General features: G+C 31.7%; 1 protein-coding gene across 1 annotated transcript in view; it reads right to left on the minus strand.

Moving 5' to 3' along the window:
- Positions 1-16,534, minus strand: part of LOC127729729 (parafibromin-like) — a 30,736-nt gene extending 14,202 nt beyond the window's left edge. The window contains exons 1-9 of the mRNA XM_052237602.1: positions 16,394-16,534; positions 15,452-15,557; positions 12,936-13,068; positions 12,022-12,077; positions 10,256-10,341; positions 9,347-9,572; positions 5,134-5,235; positions 4,729-4,801; positions 797-1,000 (exon numbers count right to left, since the gene is read on the minus strand). Coding sequence (XP_052093562.1) covers positions 797-1,000; positions 4,729-4,801; positions 5,134-5,235; positions 9,347-9,572; positions 10,256-10,341; positions 12,022-12,077; positions 12,936-13,068; positions 15,452-15,557; positions 16,394-16,524 — 1,117 coding nt within the window. The 5' untranslated portion in view covers positions 16,525-16,534. The remainder of the gene's footprint in view (positions 1-796; positions 1,001-4,728; positions 4,802-5,133; positions 5,236-9,346; positions 9,573-10,255; positions 10,342-12,021; positions 12,078-12,935; positions 13,069-15,451; positions 15,558-16,393) is intronic.
- Positions 16,535-17,419: the final 885 nt, after the last annotated feature.

The raw sequence follows: 17,419 nt of genomic DNA on the forward strand, positions 1-17,419 counted from the left end.
TTTGGGCCCCTAATTCCTAAACGGTTAGGACCATCATCCCCAAAATCAATCCCAACCTTCCTTTTGTGGTATTGAACCTTCTTAAAATATTTTCATAGAGATCCATTCACTTAAACTAAAGTTATTGTCCGGAAACCAATGTGTCTTCGGACGACGACATCATACCATTATACGATCCCCCAAAATTTTTTTTGCATTCGTATAAAAATTGTCTTTCAAGGGCAATTAGAACAAAGGGTCAGCAAATGGTTTCTGTCATATTTTCATTCTTATATATCTTGTTTATGGATCATTTTTGCTGTTAACAGTTTCTACCTATCTATTATATTTTTGAAGATTACAGGCAAATACTCAAAAGTTAGTATATAATCATCCTTTCCTTAAGGACAATAACTTCTAAAAGGAGCCATCTCATAGTTAAGGTCATATTGGCATTTTTGAAGAACTTGTATAGCTGATTATTTTTGCTGTTCACAGTTTCTATTTATCTATTATAGTTTTCAAGATTATAGGCCAAAACTCGTAAATTAGTAAAAAAATTGTCATTCTAGGAGTCATCTAAAAATTGCTTCTTTTCTGATCTATCAAAAAGTGTTCTTAATGTGTGCTGTCATCAGTCGTGAATGTTAAAGCTAAAATATTACACACTAGAGTGTCACACCTGAATTTCAATCAATGAAGAGCCGTGAACAAGACATTGAATGCCATGTTGGTTATGACAAAGTCAGAAACTGTATTAAATGATTGATTTCTGATACCAAACTAATGAACTATTTATTCTTCACTAGTACTTTACCTTTCTTTTGACTAGGAGGTGGTCTAGCCTGAGATATTGGGCGTGAAACTTGCTGTGGTGTCTGATGTGGTGGTGTTTGTGATGGCAGTGATGGTTCTTTAGGTTTTTCTGGTTTCTCTGGTTTTCTAGTTGATTCTTCAGTCACATGTTTCAATGCCATTCCGTGAAACGTCTGCATGGTATCAATATTGAAACCCTCAGTTTCTGGAAAAGAAAACAAGGATACACCATATGCTTAAGAAATAAATAATTAATAGGCAACAACAGCCATTCATAATTCACAAAGACCTCCACTTAAAAAAGAAATAAGATACTGTGGATTCATTTATTTTCGTGGGTACCAATTTTTTGTGGATTAAGGAAAACTTATATGCTCGTGGATATTTAATTTCATGGTTTTGCTGAAGTTTGCATACAAGCCTATAGAAAATTTGTCATTTGTTAAACGTTTAATTTTGTGGTTCACCTATTCCCACGAAATCCTCGAAAATTGGTATCCAACGAATAACAATGCATCCACAGTATAGAATTTTAATATAGGAAGAATTCATCATTTTCATATGTAATTTATTAATACAGTACCTCTGGTTTTTTTCCTTCAAATAGATTCAATGAATATCAAAGTTATAATATTAGTGAAAGTCTTAATCGCTCTTAATCATACTGTAATTCATAAGCTCTTTAGTTTAAGTTAGATGAGAAACAGCAATAATACATTAAATGTTCTGATATTTCCATATCCATATATTTTCTTTCCTAATTGATATTTATATTAAGTTTTAAATAATCAAGTAAATAAAAATAGGGACACAAGGAAGACAAGCTCCTTTATTATTGTCATATAAGTATAATATATTAAATTTCAGAAGATGTTTAATTACTTTCTCAAGTTTTAGCTTCATCTGTTACTACAACCGTCAGCAGGGCCTAATCTAGGATTTTGAAGAGGGAGAAGTGACTTCTCCTTCCAAGAGAGAGAAGGGAGAAGTGGTCAATTTCTTGGAGAAGTGAGATTCCATTACCGTTTCGGTTGCATCGTGTTTTCGTGCTTATCACTAAGGAAATTGTTTTATATTCAATAAAAGATATACTTGCAGTTTTTTCATATGTTATTGTACACAATGTATATATAGAAAGTTCTTAATAAAAAGGTTTAGACAATATATAGTTGTTATTTATTTATTTATTGATACCATTGTGTTCTATAAAATAAAATTTGTTGATTGGGACATGAGGGAGTAGCCTAGTAATATTATCATGATTATGATGCATTAAATTCATGTGCATCTGCCTCAATTTATTTTTAAAATTCCAGAAAAAATATAACTCCCAGTTTTCCTGTTGAATTGCACATGACTGGGAATTTAATTTATATCACCACTTGTCATTATTTTGTAAAACATTATTGAATGTCCAGGACATTATGTTAGTTGTAAATTGAGATTATCGTTAAAGATTGTAAGTCTATAAATGAAAATATTTTTCAATCGCATATTAATTATCCGACAAAGAGCTAATTACTATCATTTTTTAAAAATATCATCCATATCAACGAAATGGTCGTGAGAAACAATCCACTGCTGATCATAACCTGGTCGAGTGTCGTACGTTTGCCATCACATTATCCATCAGCAGTCTTTCTACCTTTTATATTTCAATTTTTATTCAATCAATATAATAAATCTACCGTTAATTCCAACCTTTTACCTACCGAATAGTAAAATTGATCGATTCGTGTAAGTTGTAAAAATAAAACAAATCAGCTGAGTGATTACGCAACATCCTCAGATGAAAATTATCGTAATATGATAACTTAAACAGACGGTCAGTTTTCCGTTTGAACAGTTTTGAAAGTTATATCCGAGGATGTTCAAAGTCGCCGTTGTATTTATTTAATTTGATCGTTGACAGTATTAGTCCTGGGTCGTTTCGAAAATCTCGAGTTTCCTTGTCAGCCGCCATTTTTTTTACCTGTGAGACTTGTCAATCACAAGTTGTCTCCCTTTTACCGATTTTGATAGCGATTTGACTTCGCTATGAAGTCAGTCGGCCGGCGAGATTTAGCGATTTTCAAAATTCTTTGGCGACTTAAATCGTCATTTCGCCGGCAAGATTATGGCCTGACCGTCAGGGTTTTTTTATATATAGATTTAACACATCTGCTTATTGCAGATTCATATTAAGACATTATTGTGGACCATATTCAGTGTTCTCCCCAGGATTTTTTTAAGACGCAAAATTCAAGGGCGCGTAACTCTTTTTTTAGAGTGATCTGAAGCAATAAGTCATAAATCATGACATGCAATATGAATTATAATGCTTTGTGTTATGTGTTTAATAATGCAGAGTATTAATGAATTACAAGAATATATATATGAAATAAATTGATTTTAAACACAAAAGTTATTTATATTCAGTCAATTAAAGAAGTCAAAATATAAATATTCATCTCTACTCTCTGCTCCTTCTAGGGATATTGTTTTAAGATAGTGTTATTTTGTGGGACAGTCTGTTCCTCAACTTTGTCTTTATCCTCTTCAGGGTTAAAAATTAAACCCCCACTCACAATAACTTTTGCTTATACCCCCTTTAACATTTCTAAGCCATGAAAACTCAGTCAGCCACTTGTCATTGAAACCAGAAACATGGTGCTTGCTTTTATCAATTGCTAAAACTTGAGCTTGGTTGGGATTAGGAGAAGCAATGAAATCTGCTTATACTGACAGTGTAGACGGAGGTGTATTCCCCTTTTCATTAGAAGTCATTGGTCTGAAAAAAACTTCTACTTCCATCATCTACCTTTTACTTATAATTCAGCCCTTTGTTATTTGCAGAGAACATGTTCATTCAGAATTAATAAAATCGAATATGGTTAAGATATTTGGTATACAACTTTTTAAAACAATTTTTTTTTATAAATGAACAGCTGACCAGTTTCCGTAGTTTCACATAACGCTTCCGTGCGTATTATTGTTTAATACTATCTTTGGCAGATAGATATAAACGAAATTTTACAAATCGTTTAAGTTAAAACCATTGAAATTATTTACCAGTGACATTATACAGAAGCTGTGGCGATACTGTACCCGTTTTATATTGTCACATATTTCCCGACGCACGGATTCACGATCGATGTTCAATGATCATTTTATTTCTAAAAATATGACAGTTTCAGACGAATTTACCTTGCAAGCAACATTTTTTCATTTTCTATTAAAGTAAATCACTCCTCGTTATCTTTAATCAAACTTTATTTTAATTTTTTCAACTAATAATACTTTCATTCATAGTTTTCATCGTAAATATCTTTAGCAATGTGTATTCAAATTTATCATGTGTATTCAACACGTTCATTGGTCGTGTTTAAATAGATTCTTCTTCTCGACCAATGAAAAAATTCGTTATATAAATGGTAAAGTGATCACACACACGATGCGTAAATACAATGTATTTGCGATCTATTTCTTCAATTTCTGCACTGAAGTTTTTAAATTTTTTTATTTTCTTCAAAAAATATCTATCTTCTTGATGATCACTTACGCTATTACCTGATAACATAGTCCGATAAGGCTGAGATAAGCGTGGCTCAGGTAAAACTAATTATCAGTTATTGCGTAACACTGACCGACCCATCAGCGGTGATCAGTTACTTGACAATTTTAACCAACATTTATAATGAAAATGTGAAAATTAACACGCTGCGGGATCAAGTATTAAGGGACAGCGGCCAATTAAGACGCTGCGGGATCTACAAAAATATTATGAAGGCGCTGCGGTACCGCAGCGTCATATCGGCCTGGGGAGAACACTGATATTTACTTTTCAGATATTGTCAGTTATATAATAGAAACAAATAGATGATTTGTCACCCATTACCAAACATTTTGGCTATATCACTTATGAAATTAAGTTTATACTGAAGTTAAACCCACCTGCTTTGCCTTTAAATCTCTCCTGGTCGTATCTGCTGTAAGCTGCCACCTGTGGAGCAGGTCTTGGTTGTGACTGAAATAAATAATAAAATTTCCTAACTCAATCATTGGCGTTTTTTTTTTTTAAATATCTAGCTATGTTACAATGGTGCCTTCATTAGTAAAGGAGAGTTGTATGTATATGTGTTTTCATTGGTCACTTATTTGAGTGATTCTATTTACATTTCACATGTTTTGAATATAAAAAAAATTAATGCAAGTGCCAAGTGATAAAGCTGAAAATCACATTATCTATGATTGTTAACTTTAGATTTATCTTTTTAGACCTAATCATTATATATAAAACATATTTCTAGATTTCAATGCTCTAAGCCTCTAAAGAAAGAAAGCTGATTTGATACTTACTGCTGATGGTGTGTGTGACGTGTGACTTGATTTATGTTTTTGTGATCCTTCTTCTCGAGCTTTTATTGACTGAAGTATTCCAAAAATGTTCTTTGCAAAACTCTGCAACAGAAATAGCATTAATACTGTCATATTTTCAGATTAGGGGTTTTGATCATTTTGACAAACTATTATCAACATGTCTCTAGCTTCAATATGGTTAATCATGATTCAGTTCATATTCAATTCTTTAAAAGCATTAAGGCCATACCGTAGAAAGGCTTGCATAGTCTGCGGTTTTATTCTCCAAAATTGGACCTTCCAGACGGGGTGCGGACTATAGTGTACAATAAGCAAGAAATAAGAGAAAAATTTCAATTTCGCGGGTGAGGTGGTTTGTTTACATTCCGCCATCTTTGTTATTTATATTGTAGAGGGCGCTCTTATCATTTTTCAAACTAATAATTTTAACTCATCCATATTAATAAGTTATTTCTATTCAATATCAAATTAATACTGATAAATATAATAAAATGCTTCGCTGGGGCGCAGCTTGATACGACCGCAGAGGTCGAACCCTGAACAGTTGGGGCAAATATGGACACAACATTCAAGCTTGATACAGCTCTGAATTTGGATTGTTATTAAATATTTGACACAGCATAGGTTTCTGACACAGAAAGAATGTGGTCTAAGAACTTGAATTTTTTTAATTTACCTATTATGGTCCAATGTCCAAAATCAAAATACATGGTTAGATTCAGCATATCAAAGAACCCCATATATTTAATTTTTGTTAAAATCAAACAAAGTTTAATTTTGGACCCCAACTTGGACAAACTTGAAAACTGGGCCCATAATCAAAAATCTAAACACATGTTTAGATTCAGCATATCAAAGAACCCCAAGAATTCAATTTTTGCTATAATCAAACTAAGTTTAATTTTGGACCCTTTGGACCTTAATGTAGACCAATTTAAAAAACGGGACTTAAAATTAAAAATCTAAATACACGGTTAGATTTGGAATATCAAAGAACCCCAATAATTCAATTTTTGATGAAATCAAACAAAGTTTTATTTTGGACCCTTTTGACCTCAATGTGAACCAATTTGATAGCGGGGCCCACAAATAAAAACTCTAAATTCATGGTTAGATTCAGCATATCAAAGAACCCCATACATTGCCATATATTCAATTTTTGTTGAAATCAAAAAAAGTTTAATTTTGGACCCCAACTTGGACCAACTTGAAAACTGGGCCCATAATCAAAAATCTAAACACATGTTTAGATTCAGCATATCAAAGAACCCCAAGAATTCAATTTTTGTTAAAATCAAACTAAGTTTAATTTTGGACCCTTTGGACCTCAATGAAGACCAATTTAAAAAACGGGACCCAAATTAAAAATCTAAAAACACGGTTAGATTTGGCATATCAAAGAACCCCAATAATTCAATTTTTGATGAAATCAAACAAAGTTTAATTTTGGACCCTTTTGACCTCAATATGAACCAATTTGATAGCGGGGCCTACAAATAAAAAATCTAAATACATGGTTAGATTCAGCATATCAAAGAACCTCATATATTCAATTTTTGTTGAAATCAAACAAAGTTTAATTTTGGACCCCAATTTGGACCAACTTGAAAACTGGGCCCATAATCAAAAATCTAAATACATGTTTAGATTCAGCATATCAAAGAACCCCATATATTCAATTTTTGTTGAAATCAAACAAAGTTTAAATACTGGACCCTATCTTGGACCAACTTGAAAACTGGGCCCATAATCAAAAATCTAAACACATGTTTAGATTCAGCAAATCAAAGAACCCCAAGAATTCAATTTTTGTTAAAATCAAACTAAGTTTAATTTTGGACCCTTTGGACCTCAATGTAGACCAATTTAAAAAACAGGACCCAAAATTAAAAACCTAAATACACGGTTAGATTTGGAATATCAAAGAACCCCAATAATTCAATTTTAGATGAAATCAAACAAAGTTTAATTTTGGACCCTTTTGACCTCAATATGAACCAATTAGATAAAGGGGTCCACAAATAAAAAATCTAAATACATGGTTAGATTCAGCATATCAAAGAACCCCATATATTCAATTTTTGTTGAAATCAAACAAAGTTAAATTTTGGACCCCAATTTGGACCAACTTGAAAACTGGGCCAAAAATCAAAAATCTAAATACATGTTTAGATTCAGCATATCAAAGAACCTCATATATTCAATTTTTGCTAAAATCAAACAAAGTTTAATTTTGGACCCTTTGGACATTAATGTAGACCAATTTGAAAACTTGACCCAAAATTAAAAATCTAAATACACTGTTAGATTCGGCATAACAAATAAATAAATGTGATCAAAGATTTTACAAATCTAATGCGCCATACTGTGCAATTAAAGATTACTTCTTGAAATTTGAAAAAAAAATAATATTTGAAGAATAATTCTTTTTAATTTCTGAAATCTGAAATGAGAAAAAATTGGCCCCCCACAATTTCTTTTTATCCCCCCCCCCCCCCCCCCTTTTTCCCCCAAAAAAATTCTTTCCCTCAAGATATGGTCATAATCTCAATTCAAATTTCCAATGGAGTTGGCAACCATAATTACCCATTTAAATTTACCATAGTGCTAACTTAATCTATTTTATAATAGAATTAATAAAAATATAGTGTCAAATCTTTCATATGGATTTTTTTGTAAAATAAAAAGATGAAAACATTTGCAGATATTTTTACTGGTCTTCCTTTATAAATATGCATTTCTTTAAACATAATTTAAAAGCAGTGTAAGGGAAGTAACCAAAACGTTGTATTTGGATTACCTCCCTTACACTGTTTTAGATTATCTTTATTGTTCATTAACCATTACTTTATACATAATTTAAAAGCAGTGTAAGGGAGATAATTTCAATGATGTATTTGATTTATCTCCCTTACACTGCTTTAAATTATGTTTTGTACTAAAGTATTTGTCCATTAACCAGGACAACCTTGTTTTTCCCCCTTTTTTGCCCCTAATTCCTAAACGGTTTGAGCCATAACCCCCCAAAGCAAATCCTAACCATCCCTTTGTGGTATGGAAACTTGTAGTATAATTTCAGAGAGATCCATACACCGTTCCACAGTTATTGTCTGGAAACTAGAAAATGCTCATTTTTGGCCCCTTTTTGGCCCCTAATTCCTTAACTGTTGGTACCATAACCCCCAAAATCAATCCCAACCTTCCTTTTGTGGTATTTAACCTTATGGTCAAATTTCAAAAAGATCCATTCACTTAAACTAAAGTTAGAGTGCGAAAACCAATATGTATTCGGACGACGACGCCGGACGACGACGACGACGACGTCATACCAATATACGACCACAAAATTTTTTTGCGGTCGTATAAAAACTAAACCTTTCATTACAAATTTCTCGTTTCTTTTCAATGAATTGGTTGAAATAAACTGGTATCTGCTTGATTGAAACGATACAAACATAGTGAAAAAGACAACCGTAAACCAGCTTAGAAATTGTAAACTACAAAACGTAATCGGTTATTGTTCGTTCCGTTTTGGTGTTTCATACTGACTAATATGGTTTGTATTAGCTTAAGACCCTTCAAACATTAATGTGATAGATATATTAAAGACTGTTTTACAAAAGGATGGAACTGTTTTACTTTCAGTCGTATTATAGTGATATCTGTTATGTACGGATTTCGACTCTCACCGGTTAATTTCTTCTTTTACACATGCTTTTTAAACTTCCTGTTTAAACATACACAAGTTTCTAAATTGTTTTTTAAGTGAATTAAACTTATTTTAACAATCATGAAGCGTTCTAGAATCATTTACAAGCAGTTTCAGCTTCTGCTGATGATGGAAAACAGGTTTTTCCAGGAAAATACCGCAAACGACCGCACAGGATTTGAAATTAACGGAGTTTCATTAGACCTTTTCTAACAGTTACAAAAAGTTTTTTTTACCTAAAATTTCGTGGGGAGAAGGGGGTGCGGACTATGTACCAGTGCAAACTATATAAGCCTTTCTACGGTATTCAATAATATCATTTGATTCTCAGATGCCTACCAGCATTTTATAATGCATGATGCAAAGGAATCGCAAATTTTCTTAAACTGTAAATGTAAACTGAAATATTAATTTAAAAATATGACAAAGTTGTCTTTAGTCATTTTTAAATCTTTCAAAAAATTTTGTAACAAGTATACCAACTTTTGCATTGCTTTGCAGTATAGTTGTTCTTGTTCTCCAGAGTCTTTCTCTACTGACAATATCCCTTGTAACATCAACTTCAGCATCTACGAAGCTACTATGTTCTAATGGTCCTGGTTGTATGTCAGCATCATCTACCTTTATCATAGATCTTTTTTTGGCCCATCTCTTTGCTTTGATGGCTGCAATTCTCTCTAATGGCATAGCCTCTGGGAGGGACGAAGAACTGAAAATTATAAATGTTATCATAGACAAGAAACATTTAAATCATAAAAATAAATCTTAAAAATTCTGGAAATTTTAGTCAATGGTGTAAAGCTCTTCAAACCTGGTTTCCAATGTGATTAAGTACTTTTTGAAAGATATATTTAATATCATTCAAGATACAGGTTGAAATTGTGTATCAACAACATGTAATTTTTCAAAAAAAAATCAATAAATGTGAAACTGTAGATTTGATGATTTAAAGACAAATTCAGGAACACTTTTTGCCGATTTTATGTTCATCCTATGCAAATGTTCACCTATTTTGATAGAATTCAATCACTAATATTTCAGAAAATAAAAGAGATAAATGCATTATTTTTTTCAATCTGCACTTATCATATGTTTTTAAATCAACAAGCCAAAGTTGTATGCAAAACTTTATCAAAATCTGTCACATAGCCTGTTTAATATTGTAACTTGACCTTAATTTTGCTAGTAACATTCTACTCCAGCAAATATGGAAATGGCATTAATTAATCTGGTATTGTTATCTATGGTGGAAATTTGTAATAATAAATGAATATTTTTAGTTTTGAATTTACAGTATTTCTACAGTTTGACTTTTTAAGATAAATTAGAGTAAAGATATATTTTTGATAAACTTTTGACTATTGGTATGGTTGAAAGTAACTTTAATCTTACGCTAATTGTGCAGGTTTTACTGCCGTTTCTCTTGGAGCATCCATCTTTCTGGCCCAAATAATTTTGTCTTGTAGAACTTTTTCTTCCTATCAACAAAAAAGAAATACTGTTAAAATTGCAAATGTATTATAAACTAGAACTCTGATAAACTCATAGAAGGATTCTTCCTGCCTAGCAATACTATTACCTCATATTGCAACACTCAAGTTAGTAAGTTCAATTATTTCCTCTCTAACTTGTAAGATCAGAACTATATTCCGTTATGCAAATAATCAGTAGTGTTCTACAACTGTGTAAAGTTTTATCACAATCCATTCTCCTCAATAGGAGGAATTATGCTATCAAACTTTAAGGCACAAAAAGAAACAAAAACGAAACTTTGTATGCAGGGGTATAAAATAGAATATTTTACTTTAAAAAACTACTTCTTCAAGTAAACTTGAATAAAGTTGAGCTGTGAATCAAATATACATATGATTAACACAAGTATACATATATTTATAAAACTGACGTTTTTAACTTTTTATTTATTTTAAAACAGTAAACACCAATTGATTAAGTTGTTACTCAAATATTCTGGAGTTAATTAAAATCAGTCAAAAATCACTGATAATGGGTAAAAATTTTAAAAGTGGCCTTTTTACTTGGCCTTCTGTTGTACTAGATGCCTTGAGGAAGTTATGCATTGCATTTTTCTTCCTTTTCTTTTTTAGAAATAAACTGTTATCACAGAGATATGTCTCGCCTTTTTGTAATTTTGATAATGCAAATGTTGAAATTAAAATAGCAATACTTTAACATGTAAGTTATGCAAATATTCAAAGTCGATGAACCATGACTGAAGGTACATGGCTAAACAATCTCTATGGAATGAGATTTGCCAATGCTTATATACAACTGCATACCAAATACCATTGACTTATTATAAGTTGTTCCCTTTAAACAAACCTAAACACAAACATTAACTTGTAAACTATGTAAAAGTTTCAAAGTCAATGAACCATGATCAGGGGTGGGGCTATATAATTTCCATGGAAACGATACTTGCAAATGCCAATAAATTTGCATACCAAATATCATTGACTTAACATTAGCAGTTCATCTTAAACTGAACACATCACAAACTAATACATGTAAACTAAGCAAAAGTTTCAAAGTAAATAGACCATGACTGAGGAGGCGGGGTCAAATATTCTCCATGGAAATGAGATGTGCTAATGCTTATACAACTGAACACCAATTAACATTGGCCTACCACTAATGGTTCCCCTTGAACTGACCTAATCACAAACTAATACATATTAACTTAGCAAAATTTTCAAAGTCTACAGACCATGACTAAGGGGGCAGAGCCAAATAATCTCCATGGAAATGAGATATGCCAATGCTTATACAAATGCATACCAAATATCATTGACCTACCACTATTGGTTCCCCATAAATTGACCTAATCACAAACTAATACATGTAAACTATGAAAAGTTTCAAAGTCAATAGACCTTGACTGAAGGGTCGGGGTCAAATAATCTCCATGGTAATGAGATGTGCCAATGCTAATACAACTGCATACCAAATATCATTGACCTACCACTTGTGGTTCACCATGAACTAGACCTAATCACAAACTAATACATTGTTGACGCCGATACCGCCGCTGCCGGAAACAGCATACCTATGTCTCGCTTTTTGACTCTGTCAAGGCGAGACAAAAATCCAAAATTTAGGAAATATTTACTAATTGTGTATCAATTTTTCACAACTGTTACCTCAAGTCTTGGTTTCTTTTTATCTGCCTCTCCTGCATCTTCTGCAAATCTTTTGACTAAAATAGCAACAGATCCTTATTCAATATTTGCAGCCTGATTAAAATAAAATATATAAATTTTCCAATATAATATAATTATTCTAAAATCAGAAACAAATTACTTGACATTTAAACTCACAGGCCTTCTTAACCATGATTACTCCTGCATGAGACATCTTAAAAACTTTATTTTAGTTTTTATTATGGAAGTCTTTGCTAGAACATTCAAAATCTAAAGTTTTATATTGAAGGTATATAAGAAAATCAGATATATGAAATTTAAACCAAATGAAAATTGATGGATGGCATTAATGTGATGTGAATATAAACCCTGCTTTGTACTTGACTGATACGTTGAGCTTGATTTTTACAAGGCAACAGTCTGCAGGAAGACATGTCAACATACCTGGACACATGATTCTGACTCCTGGCGCAACAATCTTATCTCTTACTCCTAAATGTGGTATGCTTAGCAGAGAAACAGCAAATACCAATTTTGAAGTCTTTGGTTTGACCTGGCTGGGGATAAAACCCAGGGACCTCCTGCACTCAAGGCGTGCACACTTCCACAAGACCACCTAGGCGGTCCAAATGAAAAAAGACTTTGTCTCTGTTTTAATTATTGCACTCAGATAAATAATTTCCATGAGTTTGTGCAGGACACTGATAATAGTCCTCAAATAAAAAATAATTTTATCAACCTTGCAATGATAACTGAGGATCTAATGATGGTATCTAAAAATTCTTAAAGATGAACAAACCAGCTTACTGCCTAAACCATGTAAACCATTAAAAAATGTCCAGCCAAAAGGGGAAGGAAATTTAATTGTAATCTATTTCATTCAGATTTTGTACAAAAAGAAATCTTTGCAATACCTTGTGCTGGTCTCTGAAGTGGAATTTCCAATGGAGCACTTTTGTCAATGTTAGTAGAACTTGCAGTTTCTCCATTTAAGTAGGCAAGTAGATCTTTTCTATCAGGACGACGCACAACAGGTACAGAGGCAGCCTAAATAATTGTTGAAATAAAAAATGGAATGAAAATACATGTTTTCTTTCAAGAATCTAAATAATCAAAATATTTGTATATATTTTAAGTCACATACATGCCAGAATATAACTCTTCATGTACAAATGATGTATAAAGACTGTAATGAGGTGATTGTAAGAAGTACAACAATGTACTATGGTGAAGTCGTTTCCTAAGCACATTTGTTAAATTTGAATTTAACTCTGAACATGTAAACAGGCAATGATATCATCGTGGATATGAATTAATGTAAATGAGGTACTAATAGAAACCGCCAATATATCAAAGGAACAGTGCCTTTATTGCTGTCTCTCATCTTGACTGTTGCTGAAAGATATTCAATGATGTTTTAAAAATGAGACAGCAATCTAATGTATTGGATAAGCATAACAGTGTTCCAGCTTGAAACTCAGGGCAGAAGGTGCTAGATGTCTGAAAGGGCACTTTAGCGTTTTAACTCAGATTTTAAGGGCACTGTTGGACAGTGTATAAATTACTTTAAATATTGCTAGGCTCAGCTGGAGAACATTAGTTGTATTTAAACCATATTCAGAAATTAATGTGTTCTTGATGTTGGTTCCAGTAAGATTTTTTTTTTTATCAAATTATCATACCATGAAGCAAAGCATATCATTTTGATGTTAATCTAAACAAACTTGTACATTTGGTAAGGAAAATCAGAAATTTCAATATTTTATAACTTATACCAGTCTATAAAAATAAACAAGTAGTTTTGAAAGATGGAGTTATACATGCAAAATTTAATGTTTAATTTAATTTAATCATCTACATTTAAATTACTTGTTCAAACATATAGTATATATGTTATTGAGAGTTATTTATTATCATTTGAATTGTTACAAAAAAGTATTTTTAAGTGCACACCAAAGTGCTCCTCAGTAAGGAGTTTTATAAATATAACAGGTGAGACAGGAGATGCTCATATTATTATGTAATGATGCACTAATATATTGCATATATTGCTGAAGGTATAAACAGTTACTTTTTTCTCCATCGTTGTTAAAAATTAATTTGTTGAGTGCTCCTATATCAGGAGGATTATAAAATACAAGAAGTAAAACAGGAAGTGGTGCAATCTTAAAATACAAATTTCTTTGATTCTTTTTAAATATCATACTCATGGTTATGAAACAAAACATTTTTACCAATTAAGTCAAAACTATGAACATATGCCTTTAAAATTGTTTAAGATTTTATTTTTTATGTTATGCCTACTGAAATAAATTTTTTCAGGTGTACATAAACATTACAAATGGATAACATGTGGACATTTCATTCTGTATTAAATATCTAGTATTTGTTCAATTATCTTAAATCCACTAATTAGCAGTAAACAATCATTTACAAAGGTGATAAAACTGCCAAAGCATTAGGTATTTAATTTAATCCCATTGTCAGTTAATTAGTGTTACACAATCAGGTAACAATTTTACCGGAAACGCCTGCAGGCATGAAATTTGGAAATTTTATTTTTTTGAAAAGGCAGAGGGGTGCATTCTTTTACTTTGGAGGGCAGAAGGGCGTGGGTAAGGGCACCAAGGGCGGGTCACCCTTCTATTTAGGGCAGGCGGGAACACTGCATAATATAAATGACATAATGTACATGCAGTTCCCCATTTTTTTGTTTTAAAATTTTAGTTTATTCCATATCTGTTTATGACATTTTGATGTACATGTATATATAACAGTACAAATTGGAATCCATCTACATGTACTAGTAGAAATTGGAATTCTGATTTACACTAATTTAAATCTAGTACGAATCAGAATTCAATATCTATTAGTAGAAATTGGGACATCCAGATTTGCACTAGGATTCTGGATTGTACTAAATATTTAGTAGGATCAGGGGTATTTCTAAATTTACATATACATCATGTCATGATATAAATTATAACATATACTTGTAAAAAGGTTGATCATGAGCACATTTTCAATATGAATTGCTTTATACAAAATGTGCTTTGGTCAATGCTTTTACACATCAATAAAATTACAGAAAGAAGCATTCAATTCTTAAATAAATGTATATTGCATACCAACTTATTTTCATAAATGGCCCTCTGTAACGGACTTTCCCAATTTCTTCCTGTTCCTTAAGGTTTTATATAAGTTTAAAAAATCCATGAAGATTTAAATTTGCAATATTTTACTACTCCCATATTCAGGAAAAATTAATCTCTCACGAAAATTAGTGGGTTTAGAGAATGTACATGTATCCACTTTAAAATCTCAATCATAAGAGTTAAAAAAAAATTTATTTTTGCGGTCGTATAAAAACAAGGAGGATTTAGTCATCATTGGGATATAAAGAATGCCAGACAAATGGGAGAGTACTTACTGCTGCCTCTCTCACATACAATGGATGCTGTAGCTGAACATTTCTCAACAAAAACAAAATGCAATCAAGTGTGTAATACTCTTTTGTGATCCCATCTTTTCCAGTTCTGAAATGTACAGGTCAAGCGAAATGATACATTGAAAGATCAGAAACTGAAAATTTATATATGTCTTATACAAATATATGTTTTAAAGCTGACTATAACAGTATATTTGCTCATTGTTGGACATGTTGGAAGCCATACTATTTACATAAAGCTTTATTTTTCAGAAAATTAAAGACCTAGATAACTTCTATACAAATACCTTATGTTCTAAAGTCGTACTATTTGTATAAAGCTTTATTTTTCAGAAGGTTTAAGACCTAGATAACCTCTACACAAATGCCTTATGTTCTAAGTTTTTGTTCGGCATATCTCCGATGTAATTGACCTCATTTTCATGGTTCAGCAACTGCTTTGACCTTTTAAGTTTTATAAGTTTTTATCACGATTTTTTCACTTGTTATGAGTATTAGATATATAGTAGGCAAAACATTTCAGAATTTTGGTCCTAAATGCCTTTTATTTGGCCTTTTAATTTTTTCGATTCGAAAGTCACTGATGAGTCTATCTTTTGTAGACGAAATGCAAATCTGACATACACAATTATAAGCAGATGACCGTTTGAGATGTCTTTTATAAAACGCTCAGTTACAGTAAATAGAACTAACTGTTGTTTTCAACAGGTTTAATTTTCACAAAATCTGTTTTAAGTTTCCTGAGTTGCTTTACGGAGCATTCTTCAATAATCAATATTTTCATCTGTTAGCTACAGTTTGCACACTATTCTGTCGATTTCTGATCTCCAAATACCGTTAAACATCACAAGTTTTCTGCAGTCGGATAGTATGTTATTGTTATGTTTACCTTTTACTAATTTACTGATCGCAAATATTGCTTACCCCCAGATGACGTAATTTGTTTTGACTGTTTTTGGCCAAGCTAAATCGTTAAAAATGACTTGGTCATCCTTCTCTATAATCTCTTTTTTGTTGATATTATACTGACGTAAAATGCTTAAAACGTCAGCCATTGCTGCAAGATCGGAAATGCTAATGTAATCTCAAAAACAACCACTCTAAAAACAACCATTGCAATTATTAGGAATACAATTGTGCAGGAATTTTATGTTATATAATGCTTGAATATTTAATATGTGATTTTGAATGGTGATTGTTGCAAGAAGAAACAAAAAGTTTCTTTTGTTCAAAGAGTATAAAAACTAATTACCACTTTCAGGTTTATGATGAATATGGGTAATGACGTACTCTTGAATGGTATCGGGTCCATTCGCTCCCAATACACGTTCGCACCTCACACACTCGCCCCTAGATCCGTTCGCACCCTACACGTTCGCACCCTATTTTTATTCAAATTCAGTTTGAATTATTAGATGTTTTTTTTTAGATGTATATACCAAAATATTTATATTTTCATGAATAACAATTCGAGAATTATCATATGAAATGTTTTTTTTTATTGATTTGATAATTAATTATTAAATGTTAATTATGTATAATGACTGTTAATTTAGTTGGTATTTACACAGCTAAATTTGGTACTTTGTTCTGTGTTTGAAAATCATGATTGCTGTTATAACTAGCTTTGATGTAGATACTGCATGTAGTTAGCTTGGTATGAGTAAAATCAATGAAAATTTTAAATGAAAAACATGAAAGATAATTGTTTTTAACAGCTTGGCCCCTTTGATCTCATGTGTGTTTGGACAAGTATGATATATAAGAGGGTCCGACCTCGACAGCATGCAATATCGTGTGATTTGTGTGAAAGATGGCAATTAAAAAAAAGAATGTCACTTTATTAAGAAACAATGAAAAAAATATTTATAGCAATACACTAACCAAAACATGGTTAAGGTTTATTCAACACAAAAAACGTTATCACAATGTCACCAAGTCGGGAGCCTA

Source organism: Mytilus californianus, unplaced genomic scaffold, assembly GCF_021869535.1.
Source record: "Mytilus californianus isolate M0D057914Y unplaced genomic scaffold, xbMytCali1.0.p SCAF_2, whole genome shotgun sequence".
Taxonomy (NCBI): Eukaryota; Metazoa; Mollusca; class Bivalvia; order Mytilida; family Mytilidae; genus Mytilus; species Mytilus californianus.